General features: G+C 37.1%; 1 protein-coding gene across 1 annotated transcript in view; it reads right to left on the bottom strand.

Annotated features, from left to right (window-relative positions):
* Positions 1 to 22360, bottom strand: part of SLC16A14 (solute carrier family 16 member 14) — a 48437-nt gene that overhangs the window by 4838 nt on the left and 21239 nt on the right. Inside the window, exons 3-4 of the mRNA XM_051983368.1 lie at positions 21093 to 21236; positions 9961 to 10962 (exon numbers count right to left, since the gene is read on the bottom strand). Of these exons, the coding sequence (XP_051839328.1) occupies positions 9961 to 10962; positions 21093 to 21236 (1146 nt within the window). The remainder of the gene's footprint in view (positions 1 to 9960; positions 10963 to 21092; positions 21237 to 22360) is intronic.

The following is a 22360-nucleotide window of genomic DNA, read 5'->3' as shown; positions in this document are numbered from 1 at the left end:
AATGAGAACAGTTAATGATAGTAATACCCATACCACTTCTTGGATAGCTTATACCATTTTTGGATTAGGTGGTGCAGTCCTGAGGTCAGGAGGATTTGCATTCAAATCTGGCCTCAGACACTTAACACTTCCTAGCTGTGTGACCCTGGGCAAGTCACTTAGCCCCAATTGCCTCAGCAAAAAAAGAAAAAAATGGATTGTCTAATTATTAGGATTAGTTGGATAGACTAATTTTTAGGATTACTTGTATAATCTAATTATTAGGATTATTTGAATAGTCTATTACATCAAGCTTAAATTTTTCACATCCATTATTTGGATAGTCTAATTATTACATTATGCTTAAATTTGACTTCTTATAACATTTCCCCATAGTTCTTAGTTCTATCCTCTGAGACCAAACATAATAATTTTTGAGTTTTATGACAATCCTTGAAATACTTGAGGATAATATCATGTCTTCCTAAATCTTGTCTTCTATCAATGCAATATCTTCAACAGAGCCTCATTTGGCATGGTATCAAGACTCTTCACCATGTTAGTTGTCTTCCTTAGGACATTCTTCAGTATCAGTGTCCTTCCTAAAATGTAACCTCTGGAACTGCATATACTCCAGTTGTGGGCTAATTAGGACAGAGGGAAGATTCCATTAGCTAAAAGTCTGCCATGTCATAATGTTGACTTAAATTTAGTTTTTAGTTTGCTAAACACCCAATTCTTCATTAGGTGAACTGTACTCAGACATATAGGATCATAAATTTAGAACTAGGAGGGCCATTGGAGGTTGTCACCTTGAACTTAAGGTGTTTTCATGATTATTAAATATCAATTTATTACTCTTGGCCCCCATATTCTAGAGCCTGCCAGTATCTTTTAGGATCCTGACTGTCATTCATTGTAGAAGCTAAACCTTCCAGCTTCATGCCTCCTGAAAATTTAAAAAGCATAAAAAAAAATCAATGCAACTGGAATCAGAAGAAAAGATACAGATCAGGAGGAGGAGTCTTTGCAATGAATGTCTCTGATAAAAGTCTGGAGTCTAAAATTTATAGGGAGTTGATGTAAATAAAGAGGCAGTAGCGTCTGCACTGTTTTACATCAATATGGTGAGCCTTTGGGAGTAGAGGGTCAGTAGACAAGTGGCCAAATTAGACAAATGGTTTTCAAAAGAAGAAACACAAATTATTGGCCACCTAAAAATGATGTTCAAAATCACAATTAAGAGGGAAAATGTAAGTTAATCCTGATAGGCCATCTCAGGCAGATGGGAAAGAATACTGGATGTAGAGTCCAAACAAAATTCAAATCCCATGATCTGTGATTTACTACCTATGTGACCTTAAACAAATTAGTTAAACCTCAGTTTCTTCATCTGTAAAATAAGAGAAATGAATTAGAGGTCCCTTATAGTTCTAAGTTTATGATTCTATGAACATACAAATTCATATCCATCAAGACAGCCAAGATGTCAAAAGATAGAAAAACCCAATTGGAGGAACTTGTGGAAAGACAAGGTTCCTAATCCACTATAGATGAAGTGGTATATTGTCCAAAGAAAATTATTAAACTGTTTATGCTTTTTGATCCAAAGAGCCACAGCTAGAAGTATACCCTCAGGGAATTTATTTACAGAAAGGAAAAAACCCCATATGTATAAAAATGTTCATAGCAGCATTAGTTGTTATAAGAAAAATCTGGAGAACAAACATATGCCCAATGATTAGGGAATTGTTGAACTAACTATGGTTTGTGATTGTTATGGAATATGGCACTGAAGGAATAATTAGTATGAAGAATTCAGAAAGAGAGAGATTAAAAACTATGGGGATTTCTAGTAACACTGATGCTTTCAAGATAAAGAAGACATTGGGAATCCCTTCCCCATTTTTCCAGGTAATCTTAAAATGTTAAAAGTTAAAAGGCACTTTGGAGACCATTTCTTTCTTTCTTTCTTTTTTATTATAGCTTTTTATTTACAAAACATATGCATGGGTAATTTTTTCATCATTGACCCTTGCAAAATTTTCTGTTCCAAATTTTCCCCTTCTTTTCATTACCCCCTCCCCAATGACAGGTAGAGACCATTTATTTCTTAAAGATGAGGTCACCTAGGTCTAGAGATCAAGGGATTTAGCTAGCATCCCTCAGCAATTTAGTGATGGAGTTGGAACTAAAACTTGGGCTCTTTGCCCTTTGTGCAGTACCTGACACTTAATAGGCACTTAATAAATATTTGCTCCCTTCTCTTATTTCTACCATACCAGGCTCTTTCAACCCTTCTATCCCAACTTGGTGAAGTTCCTGAGGGCTGATTAATTATCCTGAGGCTCAGTGATCCATGAAACCAGGATGGGGGCTCCTGGAAAGTGTTACCCTTTGACTTAATCCATTCCTCTCTTTTCTGTTTCAACAACTAACATACATGATCTAGTTATTTGTAGGACTCTAAGGTTGTCCCTTCAGCTCCAGACTGGGCTGATGTCATTGGTGGGGGTTATGAGAGGAAGTGGTCAGCACCATCATAGAGAAGGAAACCAGATTGTCCTTGCAGGAAGACGACCATGGTCCCCACATCCTCTCTCTACTTGTTTGAAGCAGACACCTTGTCTCTGCATACTAGTATGGTTACACCATTACATGAGTCTCTCAGGAACTGAGACCCCAAGGCGCTGTGAGCATTCACTCACCTAGCCCAAGGCTCTTGAGGACTTTATCTTGAATAACAGAAAAAGTGGTTATCAGACTATCACCAAACTAGACCTGTGAGAAACCTGGCATCTTGAACCACAAGGTGCTAACCAAACTAGAGGGTGGCTTAGAAAAGCTTTGAGTAGACACTTTGAAGGAGATAAGCTATCTTCCAGAGAATCCAGGTTTGAGAGCTGGAAGGGATTTCAGGGGCCATCTTGTCCACCCTTCAAAGGAGATTAAGCTTGTTCTATTTGTTCAGAGGGTAAAAGGAAAAAAAAAAAAAGACAAACTGATGCTTGATATCAGGAAAAACTTCCCAAAAGTTAGAGCTATTTATGAGTGATTCAGGTTGCTCTAGAGGTAATGGGTTCCCCCTTACTGGAGGTATTAAAACAGAGATTTAATAGTTACTTGAGGGCTATGTTATAGCTGGGATTCTTTTCCAGGAATGGGTTCTACTAAGGTTCCTTCCATCTTTAAACTTTTATGCTTCTATGAAATAGTGAAATTAAACTTTCTGAAAAATGGCACCCAACATATCTGACATTGGGTGAGCTGACAGGTAATTTGAAGGTACTTTGTGCTTCCTATGTCCTATAAAGTGCTCACCTCGGTAATGGACATCCAGTCTCCTCCATTTTATAAGTAAAAGCTCTTTTGTGGTTGTTTTCTAGTCATTTCAGCCATATGCCATTCTTTGTCACCCCATTTGGGGTCTTTTTGGCAAAGATACTGAACGTTTTTCATTTTCTTCTCATGCTTATTTTACAGATGAGGAAACTGAGGCAAATAGGGTGAAGTGACTTTCCCCAAGTGACACTGTAAGTGTCTGAGGCTGGATTTGAACTCAAGAAGGAGGATCTTCCGGACTAGAGGCACAATACTCCATCCACTGCGTTGACTAGTGGTCCCTAATGACTAGCTCTTTAACCTGGTCTGGTTGGTGAACACTCTCTGATCTTGACCTTATCAAAAAGTTCAGTTTTCTCTTGAATTAAACTATGTTCCCATCTCCCAGGTTCAGGTCGGCTTTTCCCTTTTTTTTCCCCTTTGCAATTAACAGTTGTCTTTAAGGGGTGAGACCTTAACAGCTATCATCTATCCACAGACTAAGGATGAATTGAATATGACATCCAATATTTCAAATTTTGAATGTACAGAGGCTTCTTCAAATGTTTTATCTACTTTAAACAAAAATGACATGTTCTGGGGCTTCCTGGACCAATGTGTTATAATCAGTTTGAATGATATCTTAGTGGCTTGTGCTGAATAATTGTAGACAACATACCTCAAGGAATAAATGTATACATATTAAAAATAAAGTGTACATACACACACACACACACACACACACACACAAACACACAATTATGCTGCAAGAACTCACTAGGGGGTAGCCAAGAGTCAGATAGGTATTATGGATAAAGATGTAGTTGGACAAAGCCAAAGATGCTGGTAGAGATAATCTAATCAATGGCACCATATGTTGGGTGCCATTTTTCAGAAAGTTTAATTTTGCTATTTCATAGAAGCATAAAAGTTTAGAGATGAAAGGAACTTTAGTAGAACCCATTTCTGAAAAAGAATTCCTGCTATAACATAGCTCCAAAGAAGCCATTAAATCTCTGTTTAAGATCCCCAGTAAGGGGCATTACCTCTAGAGGCAATCTGTCTCACTTTTAAATAGTTCTAATTATTGGAAGGTTTTCCTGACATTAAGCCTCAGTTTGTCTTTTTTTTTTTTTTTTTTTTTTTAATAACTTGTACCCATTGCTCCTGGCTCTATCCTCTGAACAAATAAAACAAGCTGGTGGGATGTTAGGGCAGACAGACTATGCAAGGAGGCAGCTAGGCTAATATACCAGGATAAGCAAAATTAATAAAACAGGGTGTGGTGAACAGAGAACTGACTTTGAAATTAAATGCAGGCTGTACCAATAGTTATCTATATGGCCAGGGCAAATCACTGTATCCTGCCCAGTCCCCTAGTTTCCTAACTTGTAAATGAATGAATTCTCCTCAGTGACCTCAATGGACTGTTCCTTTCTTGATTCACAAGATCTTCTAGCCATGCTTTATTTCATATTTTCCTTCACACAACCCCCAAATTTTCATCAGCTGCCCCTCTCCTTATATCCTTTTTCCAGCTCTGAAACCATAATTAAAACAATTTTTCCATTACTGTCAGTCTTCTCCCTTATCACTCTAATCATCTCTAAAGCTTTTCAAACAAAATGTCCACCATCTCCCCTATATGTACTGTCTCTTTTTTTTAGAATATAAGCTCTTTGAGGGCAGATACTACTTTTGTATTTAAATTCTCAGCACTTGGGAGAGTGCTTAGTACATAATAAGTGCTTAATAAATGTTCAATTCATTTACTTGAAGAATAGGTGGATTAGCCTACGATGGTCCAATCCTGGAGCATACCCAAACATTTCCTGTATAGTACAATCCAAACAACCTCATGGAAACTCAGTAGGAAGCCTATTTTAGGTCATGTGTGATTAAAGAACTGGTATTATATAACAAAAAAGTCTCCCAGTTGGCTGTGGAGTATACTTACAAAAGGGACAACCTGCCCATCTCTCTCTCATTCACTTATTTCTTATTCCATCCTCAAATCAAAGATAGGGAAAAATAGGTCTGCTTAATGGGACCAACTTACAAATAGCCAGTTCATAGTCAAATTGGGATCAGAGAGAAGGTGGGGGAAACAGGTTTTGAATGATAACCACAGTTAAAATACCAATAGTAGGTATCAAGATAGAAAGTTGAACAATAACAATGGTAGATTTTATTTCCAAGACCATCAGAGGCCACAGAAAAATCAAGTGGGATTTCAAGGCTCATTAGCTCAGGGAACAATATGGACGCCTCCCTTGTTCTCATTAGTCTAAACAATCCAACTACCATGTGTGTAGAGTTTAATGCAAGTCAACAAAGACCTAGCCAACAACCCTTGAGTGTTCTAAACTAGGAAAATGTGCCAGCCACCTCCAACAATGGAATTCCCAAGGGAGGCACTCAGCAGATGGCCCGCTGAAAGAATTCCTTATCACTCCAACGATGGAAACCTGGAGCCTTCCAGGAGGCTGCTGAGGTCCACCCCAATATCTCCATACACATCATTTCTGTGCCTTTGCTCTCTCTGAGTCCTAAGCTTGGAATATTCTCTTTCTTACCTCTGCCTGGTAGAATACCGACTTCTTGTCCTTTATCTCTGATCTTGTCAGCCAAACTCTTCAAAAAAAAAAAAAAAGCTATTCTCCCTCTTTCCTCCACTTCCTGTCCTCTCATCTATTTTTCTATTACTCACAATTTGGCTTCTGATCTCACTCAGCTAAAATGATGCTCTCCAAAGTTGCCCGTGATCCATCCCATCCTCATCCGTCTCAAGGTCTCTGCTGCATGTGGTACCTCCCTCTTTGTTCCTCTCTGAGTTTACCTCAAACTGCTCCTTCCAGGTTCTCTCCTCTTACTCATCTGACTATTCCTTCTCTGACCTCTTTCTGGCTTGTCATCCACAGCCTATCTCCTAACTGTTAGGTCCTCTCCTTTCTCTCCATGGCTTCTTTCATTTCCATTGGCTTAATTATCATCCCGTTGCAGCTGACTCATAGAACTATATGTTCAACCTCAGTCTCCCCCCTGAACTTCAGTCCCAAATCATCCACTGCCTTATTGAATGTTTCAAACTGAATGTCCAGAACTATCTCAGACTCACCAAGTGCAAAAGAGAATACGGTAGCATTCCCTTTAAACTCACTCCTCTTCCAAACCTTTCTTTTTATAGTCTAGGATCAGTCCTCTTCATGTCCCAGATTTGTAACCCCAGTCATTAGTCAGATGCCAAATTTCGCCATTTCTGGCTCTGACAATTTTTTTTCCCTGACCCTTTCTTGCCTAGATTATTGCAATAGCCTTCTGATGAATCTCTCTGCCTCAAGCCTTTCCCCTCTCCAATGCCCTAACCACAGCTGACAAAATCATAGTTAAATGCACATCTGGTTGTATCAACTTGATCAACTGCAGTGGTTCTCCATTACTTATAGGATCAAATTCCTCTGCCTTTCAAAGCCTTTTACAGTCTGTCCTCAATCTATTATTCCATCCTCATTATATATTACTCCTTTTCCCACACTCTACAATCCAGCCAAATTGTTGTTCTCCCTGTTCTTGATACAGGGTATTCCTTCTGTCACTTTCATGCTTTGGCACTGCCCCCATGCCCAGAATATACCCTTTCCTTATTTCGACCTCACTAAGTTCCTTTAAGTGCCACATTCTACCTGAAACATTTTCTGATTCCAAATGCCAGTGCCTCCCTCTGTAACTATTCTGCATTTATTTTTTATATTTGTTGCTGTTATTTCAGTTATATCTAATCCTTTGTGACCCCATTTGGGGTTTTCTTGGCAAAGCAGTTTGCCATTTCTTTCTTCATTTTACTTTATAAATGAGGCAAATTAGAGTAAAGTGACTTTCCCAGGATCACACAACTAGTAAGTGACTGAGGTTGGATTTGAATTCAAGAAGATGAGTCTTGACTCCAAGCCCAGTGCTTTATCCACTGTGCCACCTAAATGCCTAATTTGTGTATGTGTAGATATTTAGATGTTTATTTATGTTTAATTATATATGTGTATATATGGATATATATATATATATATTTATGTGTACATCTATATCTTTGCTATCCAAAATACCTATTATTTCTTTCCCTAGAGTGTGAACTCCTTAAGAGGAAGGATTGTTTCTTTGTTTGCCTTTTTATTTTTGTGAGGTAATTGAGGGTGATCAGTCCAGAGTCACACAGGTAGGAAGTATTAAGTAAGTGACGTCAGATTTGACTCAGATTCTCCTGACTCCAGGCAGGGTGCTCTATCCACTGAACCATCTAGCTCCTCCTGGATTGCTTCATTTTTGTTTATATCTCCAATACTCAGCACAATGGCTGGTACATAGTGACACTTATTAAAAAGTGCTAGTTAATTAACAGACTGAAGACAGATTAATGGCAAAGACAGGAAATAGGAAACCTAAACCTTCTTACTGTTAAATCTCTCTGACGCCTACCAGACTCCTATCTTAGACTTCTATCTATTGCCTATTGCCTTGGTGGTAAATTCTGCCCATTTACCTGGCTATTTATACTTTGGACCTACTGTGAAACTTCCTAGATCACAGCTGTTTAGGTAGCTATCTAGATTTCTGCTAAATATTTACTTTCAGACCTATGTGTTGCCATGCAGTGTTCACCTGCTGGAAATCTGCCAGATCACCCTTGTACCAATCACTTGATTGTCCAGTATTCCAACGTTCCCTGCTGCTGTTCCCTGTTCTGATCTGCTGTCTGCTCTATGGGTCTGCTAGTCTCTGAGTCCCAGGATGGGTCTTCTCACCACTGAAGTTCCATTCCCCAAGTTGAGTTCTAACGCAAGCAGAAGTGACTTATAAAAATGGTGGTCACATCACATGTGAGATCAAGTGTGTTTGTCTACCTGCCATATGCAATCGGAGCGACTTAAAAAACAATAGCAAGCTCTTTGTTGGGATTGCTCGTTACCATCAATGTAATTAACCTCTCTCCTTCCTCTCCATGCAGATCTATGACTATACTCCCCACACTGTCACAACTTCATTCTCCATTTTCAAAACAAGACCCAGACCAAATCACACTTCATGCTATATGTTTTTAAATGCATAAAATAAAATATATAGGCCTACAAAGGAAATCTAAATATAATTAAGGGCAGTCAGTTATCAACATATTTTTTAAAATCAAATTCATCAGCAAACAATCAGGGAAACATTGTAAATAGCAATAGCAAAATTGTATGGTGATCAACTATAATACACTTAGCTCTTCCGCAGCAATTCAATGATCCAAGCAATTCCCCTAAACTTTGGGAAATGCCATTTGCATCCAGATGAGAGAACTATAGAGACTGAATGTGGATTAAAGCATACAATTTTCACCTTTTTTTTCCCTTTTTTCTATTTTTTTTCTTTCTCGTGATTATTCCCTTTTGTTCTGATTTTTCTCTCCCAACAAGACTATATGGAAAATATGTAAATGAATGTATATATATAACCTAAAAAAATTTAAAATAATAACCAAGTTTATCTCATTTACCAATTCAAAGTCCAGAAAAACTAGGGATTCCCACATATACCAACACACACACACAAGGAAATCACAGACCCAATGTCTAATCCTCTGGCATAATTCCCTTCCTCATCTGCTTGGAGAAGATGCCCCTGAGAGAGGAAACTCTAAATGAAGGAGCCTCATTAAACATATCACCATGGACATTTAAATGCTGTTGGACACAGAAGGCTAGGTTGAGCAGATAAATCTGGTCTAGTTTAAAGGACAGCAGAAGTCCTCAGCTGTGACAGTTTCCTGTTTTCTGTGACCACAGGTTCCAGGAAGGTCTGCTGAGATAACCTTGCACTGAACTACGTACACTTTTCTTTGTCTACGGACTGAGTTTCTTTACCCCTCCTTTGGTAGTCTGACATCTGTTGACCAAATCAGATTGGCTAAGCATGCCCACAGTGCTTAACCCCTGGTGACCAGGACTAGCAGCCTCAACTTCCTGCCCAACTACCCCAGCTAAAAGTCATCAGTGCCTTCTAAAGCTTTTTCTCCCCTCATTTTTTAATATTGTTGTTGTCTCTTCAGTCATGTCCAACTCTCTGTGACCCCATTTGGGATTTTCTTGGCAAAAGTACTGGAGTGGTCTGCCATTTCCTTCTTCACCTCATTTTACACATGAAGAAACTGAGGAAAACTGGGTTTAGTGACTTGCCCATCAAGTAAGTGTCTGAGATCACATTTGAACTCAAGTCTTCCTGATTCCAGACCTGGGCTGGTGCTCTATCCACTGCATCATCTAACCTAACCCTATTTAAAAAAATTACTTCAATATATTTGGTATCCTTTGTAATTCTAGGTATATTATTTTATTTTATGAATTTATAAAACATCATTCTGAGAAGGGATCTGGTCATAGGTATCCTCAGACTGATTGCCCATGGGGACCACAAAACAAAAACTAGTTAATTGCCCCTAAACTGTGGCTGCCTCTTCCTTACTCGCTGTGAAATAAATGTAAAGATTAAAGACCTAATACTGTGTCATCACCAACCTCCCCCCTTCTTCCCCAGAATAAATGAGCTCCACCAAACCCCACCCCCTCAATAAATATGCTCATTTGTGTGACTTGAATTATTAAGTTATTAAGACCACAAGCTGTTTACCTGCGAACGGTGGTCCCAGCAATGCAGATATTCCATTGGCACAAATGATGATGCCATAGGCATTTGCAAGGTGCTCTATGCCTACCAGATCTTCAGTCACCACAGGCATTAGGGAGAAATACCCACTGGAAAAGCCGATCAGGGCACACATTGCTGCCAGGCTGGCATAAGTGTGCATCAACGGCAGAATAAGGATGCTGACCACGAGACTCAAGTTAGCCATCAGAAAGACGTTCCAAACGCTAATACAGGGCAGGTCAGCCACAATCCCAAGGATCACTTTTCCAAAAATATGAACTATTGCAATGATCGAGGTCAAGGGAAAAACATCATTTTGTTCAGACAGATTGTACAGTTTGACTATTTCTGGGAGATGGATAAATGGAATGACAAAGCTGCTATAGGCAAAGAGAGCCCAGAAAATAAAGGCTACGAACATCCGATTTGTAAATAGGGACGCGGCTCCAAAGTAACTTGAGTACCAGTCCCAGAATCCCTTCCTGATTCTAATGGTGAGTCGGCTCACTATCTTGAGAATGCGAAGAGCGTACATGTTCTTTCCAAGTCGAACTTTGTCTTTGCCTTTGCTCTCCGGGACCGGGGAGTTACTGAGCATTTCTTCCTTCACGGGGCTGTCCTCCCTCTCTTCGGCTTTCTTTAGGTGCCCGTTCGATTTTATGGACTCAGTTGAATGGGACAGAGGAAGTTTGAGATCTCTCTCTCCACCTTTGCTTTGAAGGATTTTATTGCTTTGGGTCTCACTGGGAGGGAGAGGTCTCATGAGAGCTCCGCAAACGCACAGGTTCAAGGAGACGGCTCCCTGGATGAACATTGCGCTTCGCCATCCATATTCTGAGCAAAGATATTTTAGTAAGACGGTTATGAGAAAGGTACCGAATCCTGTCCCGGTTGTACTAAGTCCCTGAGCAAGGGCTCTCCTCTTCTGAAAATACTGTCCCACCATGACCACTGCAGGGAGATAAACCATACCGCTGCCAAACCCTGTCAACAAATTTAAAAAAGGAAAATGAGTTATAAAATGGGCTATGGCTAGATTTGAACATATTTAAAGCAGTTTAAATTACATATAGACAAATTCTACTGGCCCATAGAAAGGTAATATTTCTTCCCTTAACTCATTCTCACTGGGTTATGTTGCATATCTAGACTAATGATAAAATAAATTTAAATGATATTATGTATATATGTTCTGTTTGAGCATTCAGGCAAATAACTATTTAAAAGGGTAACCAGGAGACATTTGCTTGAAAATTTTCAGAATTTTCAATTCTGCAATTTTCAGAAACTACAGTCAAACTGTCTACATGGGAAATTGATCAGAGCATAAACATGCACTGGAATCCAGGAGTGATAATTCCTAAACTCTTTGCTGTGGGATGCCTTATCCATCCTCCAAAAGGTAGCCACAGTGTGGCTTGTTAAAGCACAGAACTTTTGACCAAGTCAAAGCTTCAAGGATTAACTAAGCTTCAAGGATCAATTGTAAAGTTCTTTGGTATTTAAAGTTTTTTATTTCGCCATCCATATTCTGTGAACCGCTTTCCAGTTTTCTTACACTGTATTCCCTTTCACAGATGATGTGTGATCCATAAACTTGACATTTCTTACATATTACACTCATCTACCACCTTTTTGCCTTTGGAATGGCCTGTGCCTGAAATGTTCTCCATTCTGACTTCCACTATAAAAATCCCTGGATTTTGTCAAGTCTCAACCCAGATATTATTTTTTGCCTTTTGGCAAAGTCTATGGTATTTCAGCAGTCTATGGTGTTCTGCTTCTGAAAATGGCTTGATTCTTCTTAAAAGTCTCTTTCAAGTCTATTTTTGTGAGACATTTTATGATTTGATAATGAGATTAATAGTAAATAGTAAAAACTTAATCTTCTTGTGTTTTGATTTCTTCAAAAGCAAAATGACCAGGAAAGGACTTGGCCAATTCTAAAGTCTCATCCTGGTCTATTTCTGTGACATATTTTATAATTTGGTAATGATATTAATAAGAAATAAGAAAAAAAACAATTGGCCAAATTACTGTATGTTTTTGTTTTAAGAAGAATCAAACCATTTTCAGAAGCAGAACACCATAGATTGCTGAAAAAAAAAGCATAACTTGTCACTTCTGTTGTTCATAGTTGACTTTGAACAGACTTCTCTCCACCGGAACTATTCTGCCCTTGTCCAGGTATTTCACAGTAGCTTGTGGCTTTGGTTCACATTTAGAGCCCTCTAATAAAGATCCCTGCATATTTGTAAATCCCAAAATCAAACATTCTCAAAGGAGAGGGAACTTCTTATCTTGTTGATTTCTTTTTGCAATACAAAAACTGCCTGTGCTAGCCCTATTTCTACTCAGATGGGGAAGTAGTAAGGAAGCCCTGAATTCAAATTCATTCTCAGATATTAGCTGTGTGATCTCATGTACATCACTCAACTTTTCTGATTCTCAATTTCCTCATCAGCAGAATAGGGGTGATCATAGCACTTATATCTCAATGGAGCTTAAAAGAGACAATGGATGTAAAGGGCTTTAGAAACCTTAAGTGCCTTAGAAATGCGAGTGGTTATTATGAACAAAGACCAAACAGCCCTATCTCCATTTATTGTGAGTCTTGGGTTATTGTGAGACCTCTGGATCCAGATCCAACCAATATTCTTGTCAAGAACCTTCTCTAAATCGGTCTCCTAGTGACTCTTACATCATTCAGTAACTTCTCATTTACAGAGGCAGCTCTGAGTAATTAAATTAGGCACAAAAAGGAGGCTATTTCTATGCTACTGTGTTTTGCAGCACAAAATACAGTTTTGTTTTATGGATCCTTCCATGAAATAGTGTATTTAGATGTCAGGTGATCTGAACCATTGACCCATCTCTGATGACCCACAGAATGACTACCAGTGGGCAAAGGTTCATGGCAGAGGTGTAGCTGATCTGGAGTTCAGATCCTGTATTTTGATCTAACATTTGAATATGGAAGAAAACTGGCTAGAATAAACACTATATATAATTTCCAAGGAGGCATGATGCCACATAGTGACGACCTCCCACCAACTCTCTAATCCATTCTTGCTGTGACATTTTGGACAAGTCGCAATCTTTCAATGCTTGGGTAATTTTATAAGACTACAAATTAAAGAGGAATCATTGATTTGTTTATGTGGGAAATGTTTCCACACTGATGAAATCCAAATTCCAAGGGCACACAAGTCAGTAAATTCTAAATTTTTAATAATCAATGATTCAAGTAAACTAGAACAATTTCTGGTTAGTAAAAGACTTATTTTTAAATACCTGAAATCTATATGCTATTTGCGAAAAAAAAAAAAAAGGAAATTCAGAAGTATAATTTGAGTGGAAAGACACCTCAAGATACATAATTTCTGCTAAAGTGGTATAAATCTTGAAAAAAAATCAGTGGGTGGTGGAAAATCCCTTTGGAGAGTATTAGAATTTCTCAGAGATTACTATAATAATGAATTTCTTGACTTAAAAAAACCTTGTCACTTAGATAATCTTTATAGACAGAAGAATAAGAAGAAAGGAAAGAAGAATGAAAAAACGAAGGAAGGAAGGGAGGGACTTGTCTAGGATCACACAGCTTATAAAATATCCAAGATCAGATTTGAATTTATAAAGATAAGTTTTCTTTAATCCTAGCCCAGCACTATATACATTGTATTATTTAGCTGCCCAAATAATAACAATTAGCATTTATATAGCACCCACTATGTGCCAGGAATTGTACAAAGCAGTTTATAAATATTATTTTGTTTTATCCACATAATAACCTTGGGAGGGAGGTACTATTATTATTTCCATTTTACAATTGAGGAACTGAGGCACACAGAGATTAAATGGCTTGTCCAGGGTTATGCAGCTAATAAATATCCAAGTTTAGACTTGAACTCAAGTCTCCCTAACTCCAAACCCAATAATCCACACAGCTGCCTAATATAATTTTGGAAAGGAGAACATAACCAGGTATTAATATGCCAACAAAGTACAAGGACATGTCTGTTCCCTATCCTTGTCTCTTTGCAAAGGATGAAAGCATTCTCTAATTGAATTGAAAGAACAACTGGCCTGAGAAAGGATGGAGAGTTAAAATAAACAGCCTTAGAAAGTCCAGCTCAGTAAACCACCCAGAGGGAATTGGATGCAGACTCTGTAAGGAGAGGAGGGACTTTAGGGCCATATAATACAGTAGAGAATAAATTGCCTTGGCCATATGCAATCCTGATGTGGTCTTCGAGAGACAGCTACATTGCAATCTTCACAAATAGAAATGGAAAGAATCCACTAATTATTACCTGAAAGAAATCCCAAAATGCAAAGTGCCAGTAGCCCCATTTGGTCATGGTTTGGACCCAGACTGACTCAGAGGGAATGTAAATAGTAATTGTTTCTATCTTGGCCAGAACTCCTGAGAGTCTTTCCCTTCCAGATTGGAATACACAATTGTGTAGCTTGTGATGAATGTCTTGTCATGGTTGCTTTATGTCGCAGACTTTTAAGTAATTTTTTTAATTTTACAATTATGCTCTTCCAAATCTATTGCTCTCCACAAATTACTCCTAGTGCCTATTTTACCACTTCGATATCTCATCACATTTTATTTCATAATGCACTAAATACTCATACCCTCATCTACCTTACTGTAATCTATTCCTTTCCAAAAAGTGCCTGGCATGTAATGGGCACTTAATAAATGCTTTGATTAATTGATTGATTGTTAGTGTGATGCAGTGGTGAGAAGACCTGAATTTGAATTCCAGCTCTGCCATTTATTACCCATAGAATGTTGGACAAGTCACTTAATCTTTCTGAGCCTCAGTTTCCTCATCTGTCAAATGGGAATAATGATTTTTCTTATATACCTTAGAGGGTTGAATAAAAACACTTTTGAAACCTTAATGTTCTATGCACTGTTTTAGCAGTCACAATAAGAACCATATGCTCATGGTAGCAAGAAGTTCGGGGGACTCAGAATTAAGAGGTCAAGGTCAATACTATTCCTGCCACTGCAGAGGTTCACAAATTTAGAACATTCATATAATATCAGATTTTTTTTCCTTTTCTTCTTTTTTTTTTAATAACTTTTTATTAATAGAACCCATACCAGGGTAATTTTTTACAACATTATCCCTTGCATACCTTTTCTTCTTCTTTGAAAAAATTATTTGTCAAAAGGGGTGGTTCTGAGAAGGAATACTGGGAGAAAAGTAGATGATATAAAAGGTAACAGTAAAAATCAGTTTTTGAAAAGAAATATTTCTTCTTCCCCTTAAAAAAAAAGTCCATGCTTTGGAACACAATGCAAATCAATATCCTTATTTTGTTATGGATTCTTCTTTTTCTTTTTAATACTGATAATGTGACTTCTTTAAAAAAAATCACTCTAATTAATGATTTGTCAAATCGACAAATCAAAAAGCATTTATTAAAAACTTACCATATGGCTGCAACTGTGCTGGAGATACAAATGTAAGCCAAAAAGATATTTCTTGCCTTCAAGGAGCTTACTTTGAAATGATGTTTAGTTCATTACCCTCCCAAGGAAGTTGCGGGTTTTATTTATTAAGTTAATGACTTTTTCTTTTCTTATTTTGCTTGCAATTTTGTGCACTGACCTTTAAAATACACTACAATATTTGAATGACTTACTATTATCCACTAAGTGGCTGCTGCATCGCTAGCTAGTCTCTTTTCTCCCAAATTGGGGTGAATATTTCCAGCCACTATATGGAAATTGGCCTCATCTCAACTAAGAAATCCTAATCTAGATTTAAAATACATTTTGAGAACTATTTCAATTAGATTGTTTTAAAAACATTATTCTGAGAAGAGGACCATAAGCTTCACCAGATTGCCAAAGGGGTCTATGGGAAAAAAAAAAGGTTAACTTCGGATCTAATATAAGCCAAACTAAGCCCTTGAGAGCTAAAAAATAAATAGATACAGCCAACCAACCTCTGTTTTGTGTCTCCATAATGTCAAATACTTAAATTGATAGACTATAAACATGCCTCATTTGTAGTAATTGGAAATATAAAGACCTGGGGGGTTGAGGGGGGTGGAAGAATAATTTTTTTGGGGAAATGCTTTCTTTGTGATTTTTCACTCCCCATCCCTCAAAAACGAGACAAAACAAAAATTAAAAAAAAATTTTTTTGGGGCAGGGAAAAGAAAAAAATTCCCTTAATCCTGTTTTTCCCCAAGGCCTTCAGTAGTAAACCATCAGTCATTTTCAAGGTACCTTGAAAATATAAATGAACAAAGAAAAAACCTCATTCCAGTGAAATGAAGCAACAAAATATTTCATGCAACCTCTCAGGAGCACATTTTAATAGATCCATATGTTTTGGGGAGTGATGTATAATTCTGATTCCCATTAAAATAAATTATATGGAAATCTCTACATAATGCAGGGATTTTAAATCTTTGTGTCATGGGACCTTTACAGTATAGTGGAAGCTATGACCCCATTCTGAGGACAAGGTTTTCAAATGTATTAGATTAAATACAAAAACTTTCAAAAGAAACTAATTATGTTAAAATACAAACATTTTTAACATGTATGGGACTATCTGCCATCTGGGGGAGTGGGGGGAGGAGGGGAAAAGTTGGAACAGAAGGTTTTGCAAGGGTCAATGTTGAAAAATTACCTATGCATATATTTTGCATATAAAAAGCTATAATAAAAAATAAAATTAAAAACAAACAAAACAAAACAAAATAAAACAAAATACAGTTGTTTAAAAATATTTTGGGGGCAGCATCCTAGAATCAGGAGGACCTGAGTTCAAATGTAATCTCAGATACTTACTAGTTGGGTGATCTTGTGTAAGTCACTTAACTCCAATAAGTTCACAGACTCTAGGCTAAGAATCCTGACAAAATGAAGACATATCCCATCCCTGGCTGAAGGTCTGCTTTTCTGAAATTAATAATCATACTCCCATGTTTTATGATGTGGTATGAAAATGATCTCATCTGCTCCAAGGCTATGCTCATGGAACACAAGCTCTTACAAGAGAAAGGTTTTGAAATAGGCACAGTAACAAAACATCTATTTATCATTAAAAGGCCAGTCTAAGTTTGGAGAGCCTTGTTGATTGGCCACCAAGAGAGGGAATTAATTATTGTGGCCAAAGCAGCTCATGTGTTGTTTTTCAGTCTTATCTGACGCATTTGTGACCTCGTTTGGGATTTTCTTGGCAAAGATACTAGAATAATTTGCCATTCTGTTGTCCAGCTCATTTTACAGATGAAGAAATTGAGGCAAACAGAATTAAGTGACTTGCTCAGGATCATAGAGCTGGTAAGTGTCTGAAGTTGGATTGGAACTCGGCTGTTTCTAACTCTATCTAGCTGCCTCAAAGCACCTTAAAAAGTTTGTCTACTAAAGTAGAGATAGCATGGGAAAAAGTGCTTTAAGAGACGGAATCATTAGTGTCTCCTCTCAGATCTTCTCTCCACTCCGTATGTGTTATATATGTAGGTATTTATATAAACATGTTTATATAAATAGATATAAAATATATTGCCTGTTTATATAAATGTTTTCCTCATTAGATTATGAGCTTCCTGAAGCCAGGGAATGTGTATTTCCTTTCTTTGTATCCTCTTTGCCGAATTTAGTGACTTTTTAACACCGATGCACCAAGAGCTTTTGGACAATCCCTTTGGCATATGTTGTAATTAGACTTGGCCACCCGCCATTTTTAACACTCAAAGCCTTCCTTGTTAAGATGAATATGGGCTTTTTGAGAGCAGGGATGATTTCACTTTTTCTATGTGTCTCCTCAGGGTTTAGAACAGTTAATATAGGAAGCACTAAGCAAATTCCTTCCAGCAGTTCATTCATGAGTTTTCATAGCCTGACCTAGAGAGGAGGAAAAAGTAACCTATCCAAGGTAATATTCAGATTCTCTAATGGAAAATCTTATAGTCTTCCCAATGACCTTTTCCAGCAAATTATTTATCTCAGGAGATTACAGTGATGATTTCATTGGACCAGGGAACTCCCAGGTAAGAGCATTCCTATGGCCAATGTAGATGGCAACTTGCATTCTTAGAGAGTTGTCAAAAAAGATTGCACCAGTATGTATCACAGGCAGACTTTGAATTCGAATCCTCTTGGCTTCAATATTGGGTATGAAGGTAAAATTTTGTTAACCTGGATAATTTATATCCTAAAAGATAACTCTTATCTTTCTGTTTATGGTGGAATTAATTCTAATTATAAAAAGAACATAGTGAAATTTTTAGACACAGAGCATTACATTTTGCTAACTCTGAATGTTGTGTTAAATTTTTCTTCTACTTTTAAGTAGTGAACACTGGCTTGTTTTATTTTTTTTGAATAGTTTTCTTCATTTTGAAGCATCCAAATGACAAAGGATGATGAACTTATCTCAGTTCCAAAGAAATGTTCACAATCTTTGTAGAATATTTGATATAACACTTCCTCCCCACCCCCACCCCGAGGCAATTGGGGTTAAGTGACTTGCCCAGGGTCACACAGCTAGGAAGTGTTAAGTGTCTGAGACCAAATTTGAACTCAAGTCCTTCTGACTTCAGGGATGGTGCTCTATCCATTGCGCCATCTAGCTGCCCCTAACATGTGCTTTTTTGAGCTGATCCTGAAAATATTCTCATTGGAAAGTTGCAGTGGGCCTGGATTCAGAAAGACTAGAATTCAAATGTGGCTTCCTAGCTATGTAATTTTGGGCAAGTCACTTAATTTTGATTCCCTTAACTAATTTATCTATAAAATGGGAATAATGCTGGCATTTATCTCCAAGAGTTATTATGGGAGCAAATGAAAAAATATTTGTAAAGTACTTAGCATAGAGCCTGGCACATAGTAAGCACTATATAAATGTTGTTGTTCAATCTGACAAATATGGAAATATGTTTAAAAGGATTGTACATATTTAACATATCAGATTGCTTGCTGTCTTGGAGACGGGAAGAGAGAGGCAAAAAAAAAAAAACAAACTTGGAACACAAAATCTTAAAAGGATTAATGTTGAAAACTATCTTTACATGTATTTGGAAAAATTACTATTGATTGAAAAGAAATGTTGTTGTATAGTCATTTCAATTGTGTCCCATTCTTTGTGACTGTATCTAGGGTTTTCTTGGCAAGGATATTGGAAGGGTTTGCCATTTCCTTCTCCAATTCATTTTACAGTTGAGTAAATTAAGGCAAATAGGGTTAAGTGACTTGTCAGTCAACCCAGCTAGTGTACACACACACACACACACACACACACACACACACACACCCCACACACATATTTGAAAAAATAAAATACTATTTATTGAAAAAAAATGTTGCTGTTCAATCATTGACTGCATTTGGGGTTTTCTTGGCAAAAATACTAGAGTGGTTTACTAATTCCTGCTCCAACTCCTTATGTTGTGGAAACAGGATTATATAACTAATAAGTATCTAGATTTTGAATTCATGAAGATGACTGTTCCTAACTCCAGGCTCAGCGTTCTATCCACTGTATCATCCAGATTTAGAGTTAGAAGAGCCTTTAAAAGCCCTATTATTTTATAGATAAAAGGTGAGAATCACAGATGTGGGTACGTTTTAAAGAGGATTTTTGCCCAGATGTAAGATGGACCCAAAAGCCGCTTTCAACTCTGAAAGCCTACGATTCTATAATCCCATCCAAGGAGTTGTTATTAGAGAGAATAGCCAACAAAATACTTCGCAACAACAAAGATGTACTTTGAGAGATGCTGTTATTTAAATTCTGTAACTCACATTCGAGACCAAATGTACAAACGTACACTGTAATGTGCTCAGAACTAAATATGATACAGGAAGCTGCCTTTTGCCAAAGGAAATGGGGGGTGGGGAGGTGTAGCTGCAGAACCACATAGGACACGTGGGATACCCAGAAACCACTTTTAACTTCCACGCTCCTGAATAAACATTCTACCTCAGAATGGGCTTCTTGAAGTACCTCTTTCTATATATACATATGTGTGTTTGTGTGTATAGACACATACATAAATATACATAAAATTCATATATTTGCTAAGATGAACATGATTGTGGGGAGAAAAATGACTACTTTGAGACATGGTATAGAAATCAAATGAGAAACTTTCTTAATATATATGTATACACACACACACACATGTTTTTCATTTAAATCAATTGCCTACTCTTGGACAACCTCCTCTTTCAAAGATGTAATAGTGAGAAAACATGGTACAGAGGGAAAACGACTGGGTTGGGAGCCAGAGGACCTAGTTCAAATCCCATCTTTAATATTTACTAACTCTTGGGACAGTCAGTTTAGTTTTCTTATCGAAAATGAAGACCTTAGACTGGATGACCTTTTGAGCTTTCTTACAGGCCTAAAGCTATTATATCTGCATGCCAAAGAAATAATTTACTATATAGTTCTCTTATAGCCCGAGTTAATCACCTCTAAAATGTAAATAATGAATAATTTAACAAGGATCTATTAAGTGCCTATGAACCAATCAATTAATATTGTTAACTGTCTTCTATGCACCATAACGGTCCACTTTTAGGATGTTCTTATTGTTGTTTGTCCTTCATTCTTGAAAAGGACCATGACATCAGAACATAACTATCCACTTTTAGGATGTGCTGGAGTTGCAAAGACCTAAATGAAATGTTCCTGCCCTCAATAAACTTATAGTCTATGGAAGAAGACTATGTACACATATGAATATATTCAAAGTAAATATTAATACTAAAAATTTGTAATGGAGGGGGCACTAGTACAGCTGAGAATACAGGAAAGGTCTCAGGAAGGAGGCTTATTGAGCTAATGATTTTGTGGAAGTAAGGAGGTGAGCATCCATCTCTTATGTGGAAGGCTTGACAGGAGCTTTCATCACCAAGCTTCAGCTGTAATCTTCCCAGGGGTCTTGCCCATGTGCCAAGTTAAGAGAACACAGAATTTCTTCCCTATCACACTCACCACATTTCTTATACAAAAGATGCGAGAACAAAGAGTAAGATGTTCAGATGGATGCTTTCTCCTCCACAACAAACCCTTTTGCTAAAAGGCACAATGAAAATACAGGAGACTGATTTCCCCGTCACTTACCAGCTGCCACTCCGAATGTGATGAAGAGATAATGCACGTTGGTGGCATAGGCACTCAGGACCCAGCCCAGGGCATTCAGAAGCCCGCCAATTATTGTAGTCTTGCGGCAGCCACATGTGTTAATGAACAAGCCAATGAAAGGTCCTATCACGAAACAGCAAAAAGAATTAAGTATTTGTATTTCATTGCCATTCCCTTAATATGGTCTTACCTAAATACAACTAAACAAAAACAGCCTTAAAACATAACAATTGTTAAGATAAAACATGGAAAATTTTTAAAAACTTGGGTAAAAGTTTCTTGGCCTCTTGTAGAGTTGTCTAACTCTATATTCCATTAGAACCTTCTGTCTGCTTCAGTTTCCCCATCTATAAAATGGGGATAAAGACAGCATCTAGCTCCTGTTGTAAGGATCAAAATGAGTTAATATTAATAAAGCATTTTGTAAACCTTAAACAGTTAGATAATAATGGCTATATAATATGACATGTAATAAGAGATATTATATATCTAATAATACGTGTACTAGATAACATTATATAATTACATGATATCATCTATTAAGATGTCACATGCAATATCATATATACTAATAGATATAATGTATTATATGCAATATATTAGATGTAATAGAAGATACATTATAATAATTTCAATCATAATAATTACATAATAAATATAATAGATAACATACATGATAATAGATAAGATATACTATTATATCACATAACAAGTATGGTATATAACATTACATGTATCATTATCATATAATAAGTATCTATTATAACAGAGATATGTATAAAATATATAATAGATATCCATTGTAATAGAGATATACAGATACTAATAATGAGTATAATATATTACATATGATATTACACACAATATTATACAATAATAGATCTAATATATAGCACTTCATGGTTTACAAAGCACTCTACAAATATTAGCTCATTTGCTTTTCATAACAACTCTGGAAGGTAGGATTATTATCCCATAAATGGAGGTAGATAATTGTTAGCTGACTTGCCCAGGATCACACCACTGGCTAAGGCTTGTGTCTGAACTCAAGTGTTCCTGACTCCAGGCCCAGAGTTCCATCCACTGTACCAGCCAACCACATCTTTAAAAATATTAGTTAATTATTACTATTTAATGCAAAAAAAAAAATCTCTTCTCTGGTTACTCCCTTGTCTGTATTTCTCAGATGAAGATGAGTGAATAGTGAATGGCCAGTTAGAGTTCCATTGCTGTTCAGGGTCAGCCAT

This window comes from Antechinus flavipes, chromosome 3, assembly GCF_016432865.1.
Source record: "Antechinus flavipes isolate AdamAnt ecotype Samford, QLD, Australia chromosome 3, AdamAnt_v2, whole genome shotgun sequence".
NCBI classification, from domain to species: domain Eukaryota; kingdom Metazoa; phylum Chordata; class Mammalia; order Dasyuromorphia; family Dasyuridae; genus Antechinus; species Antechinus flavipes.
The sequence above is the reverse complement of the archived record's forward strand: the minus strand, read 5'-3'. Positions and strand labels throughout refer to the sequence as shown.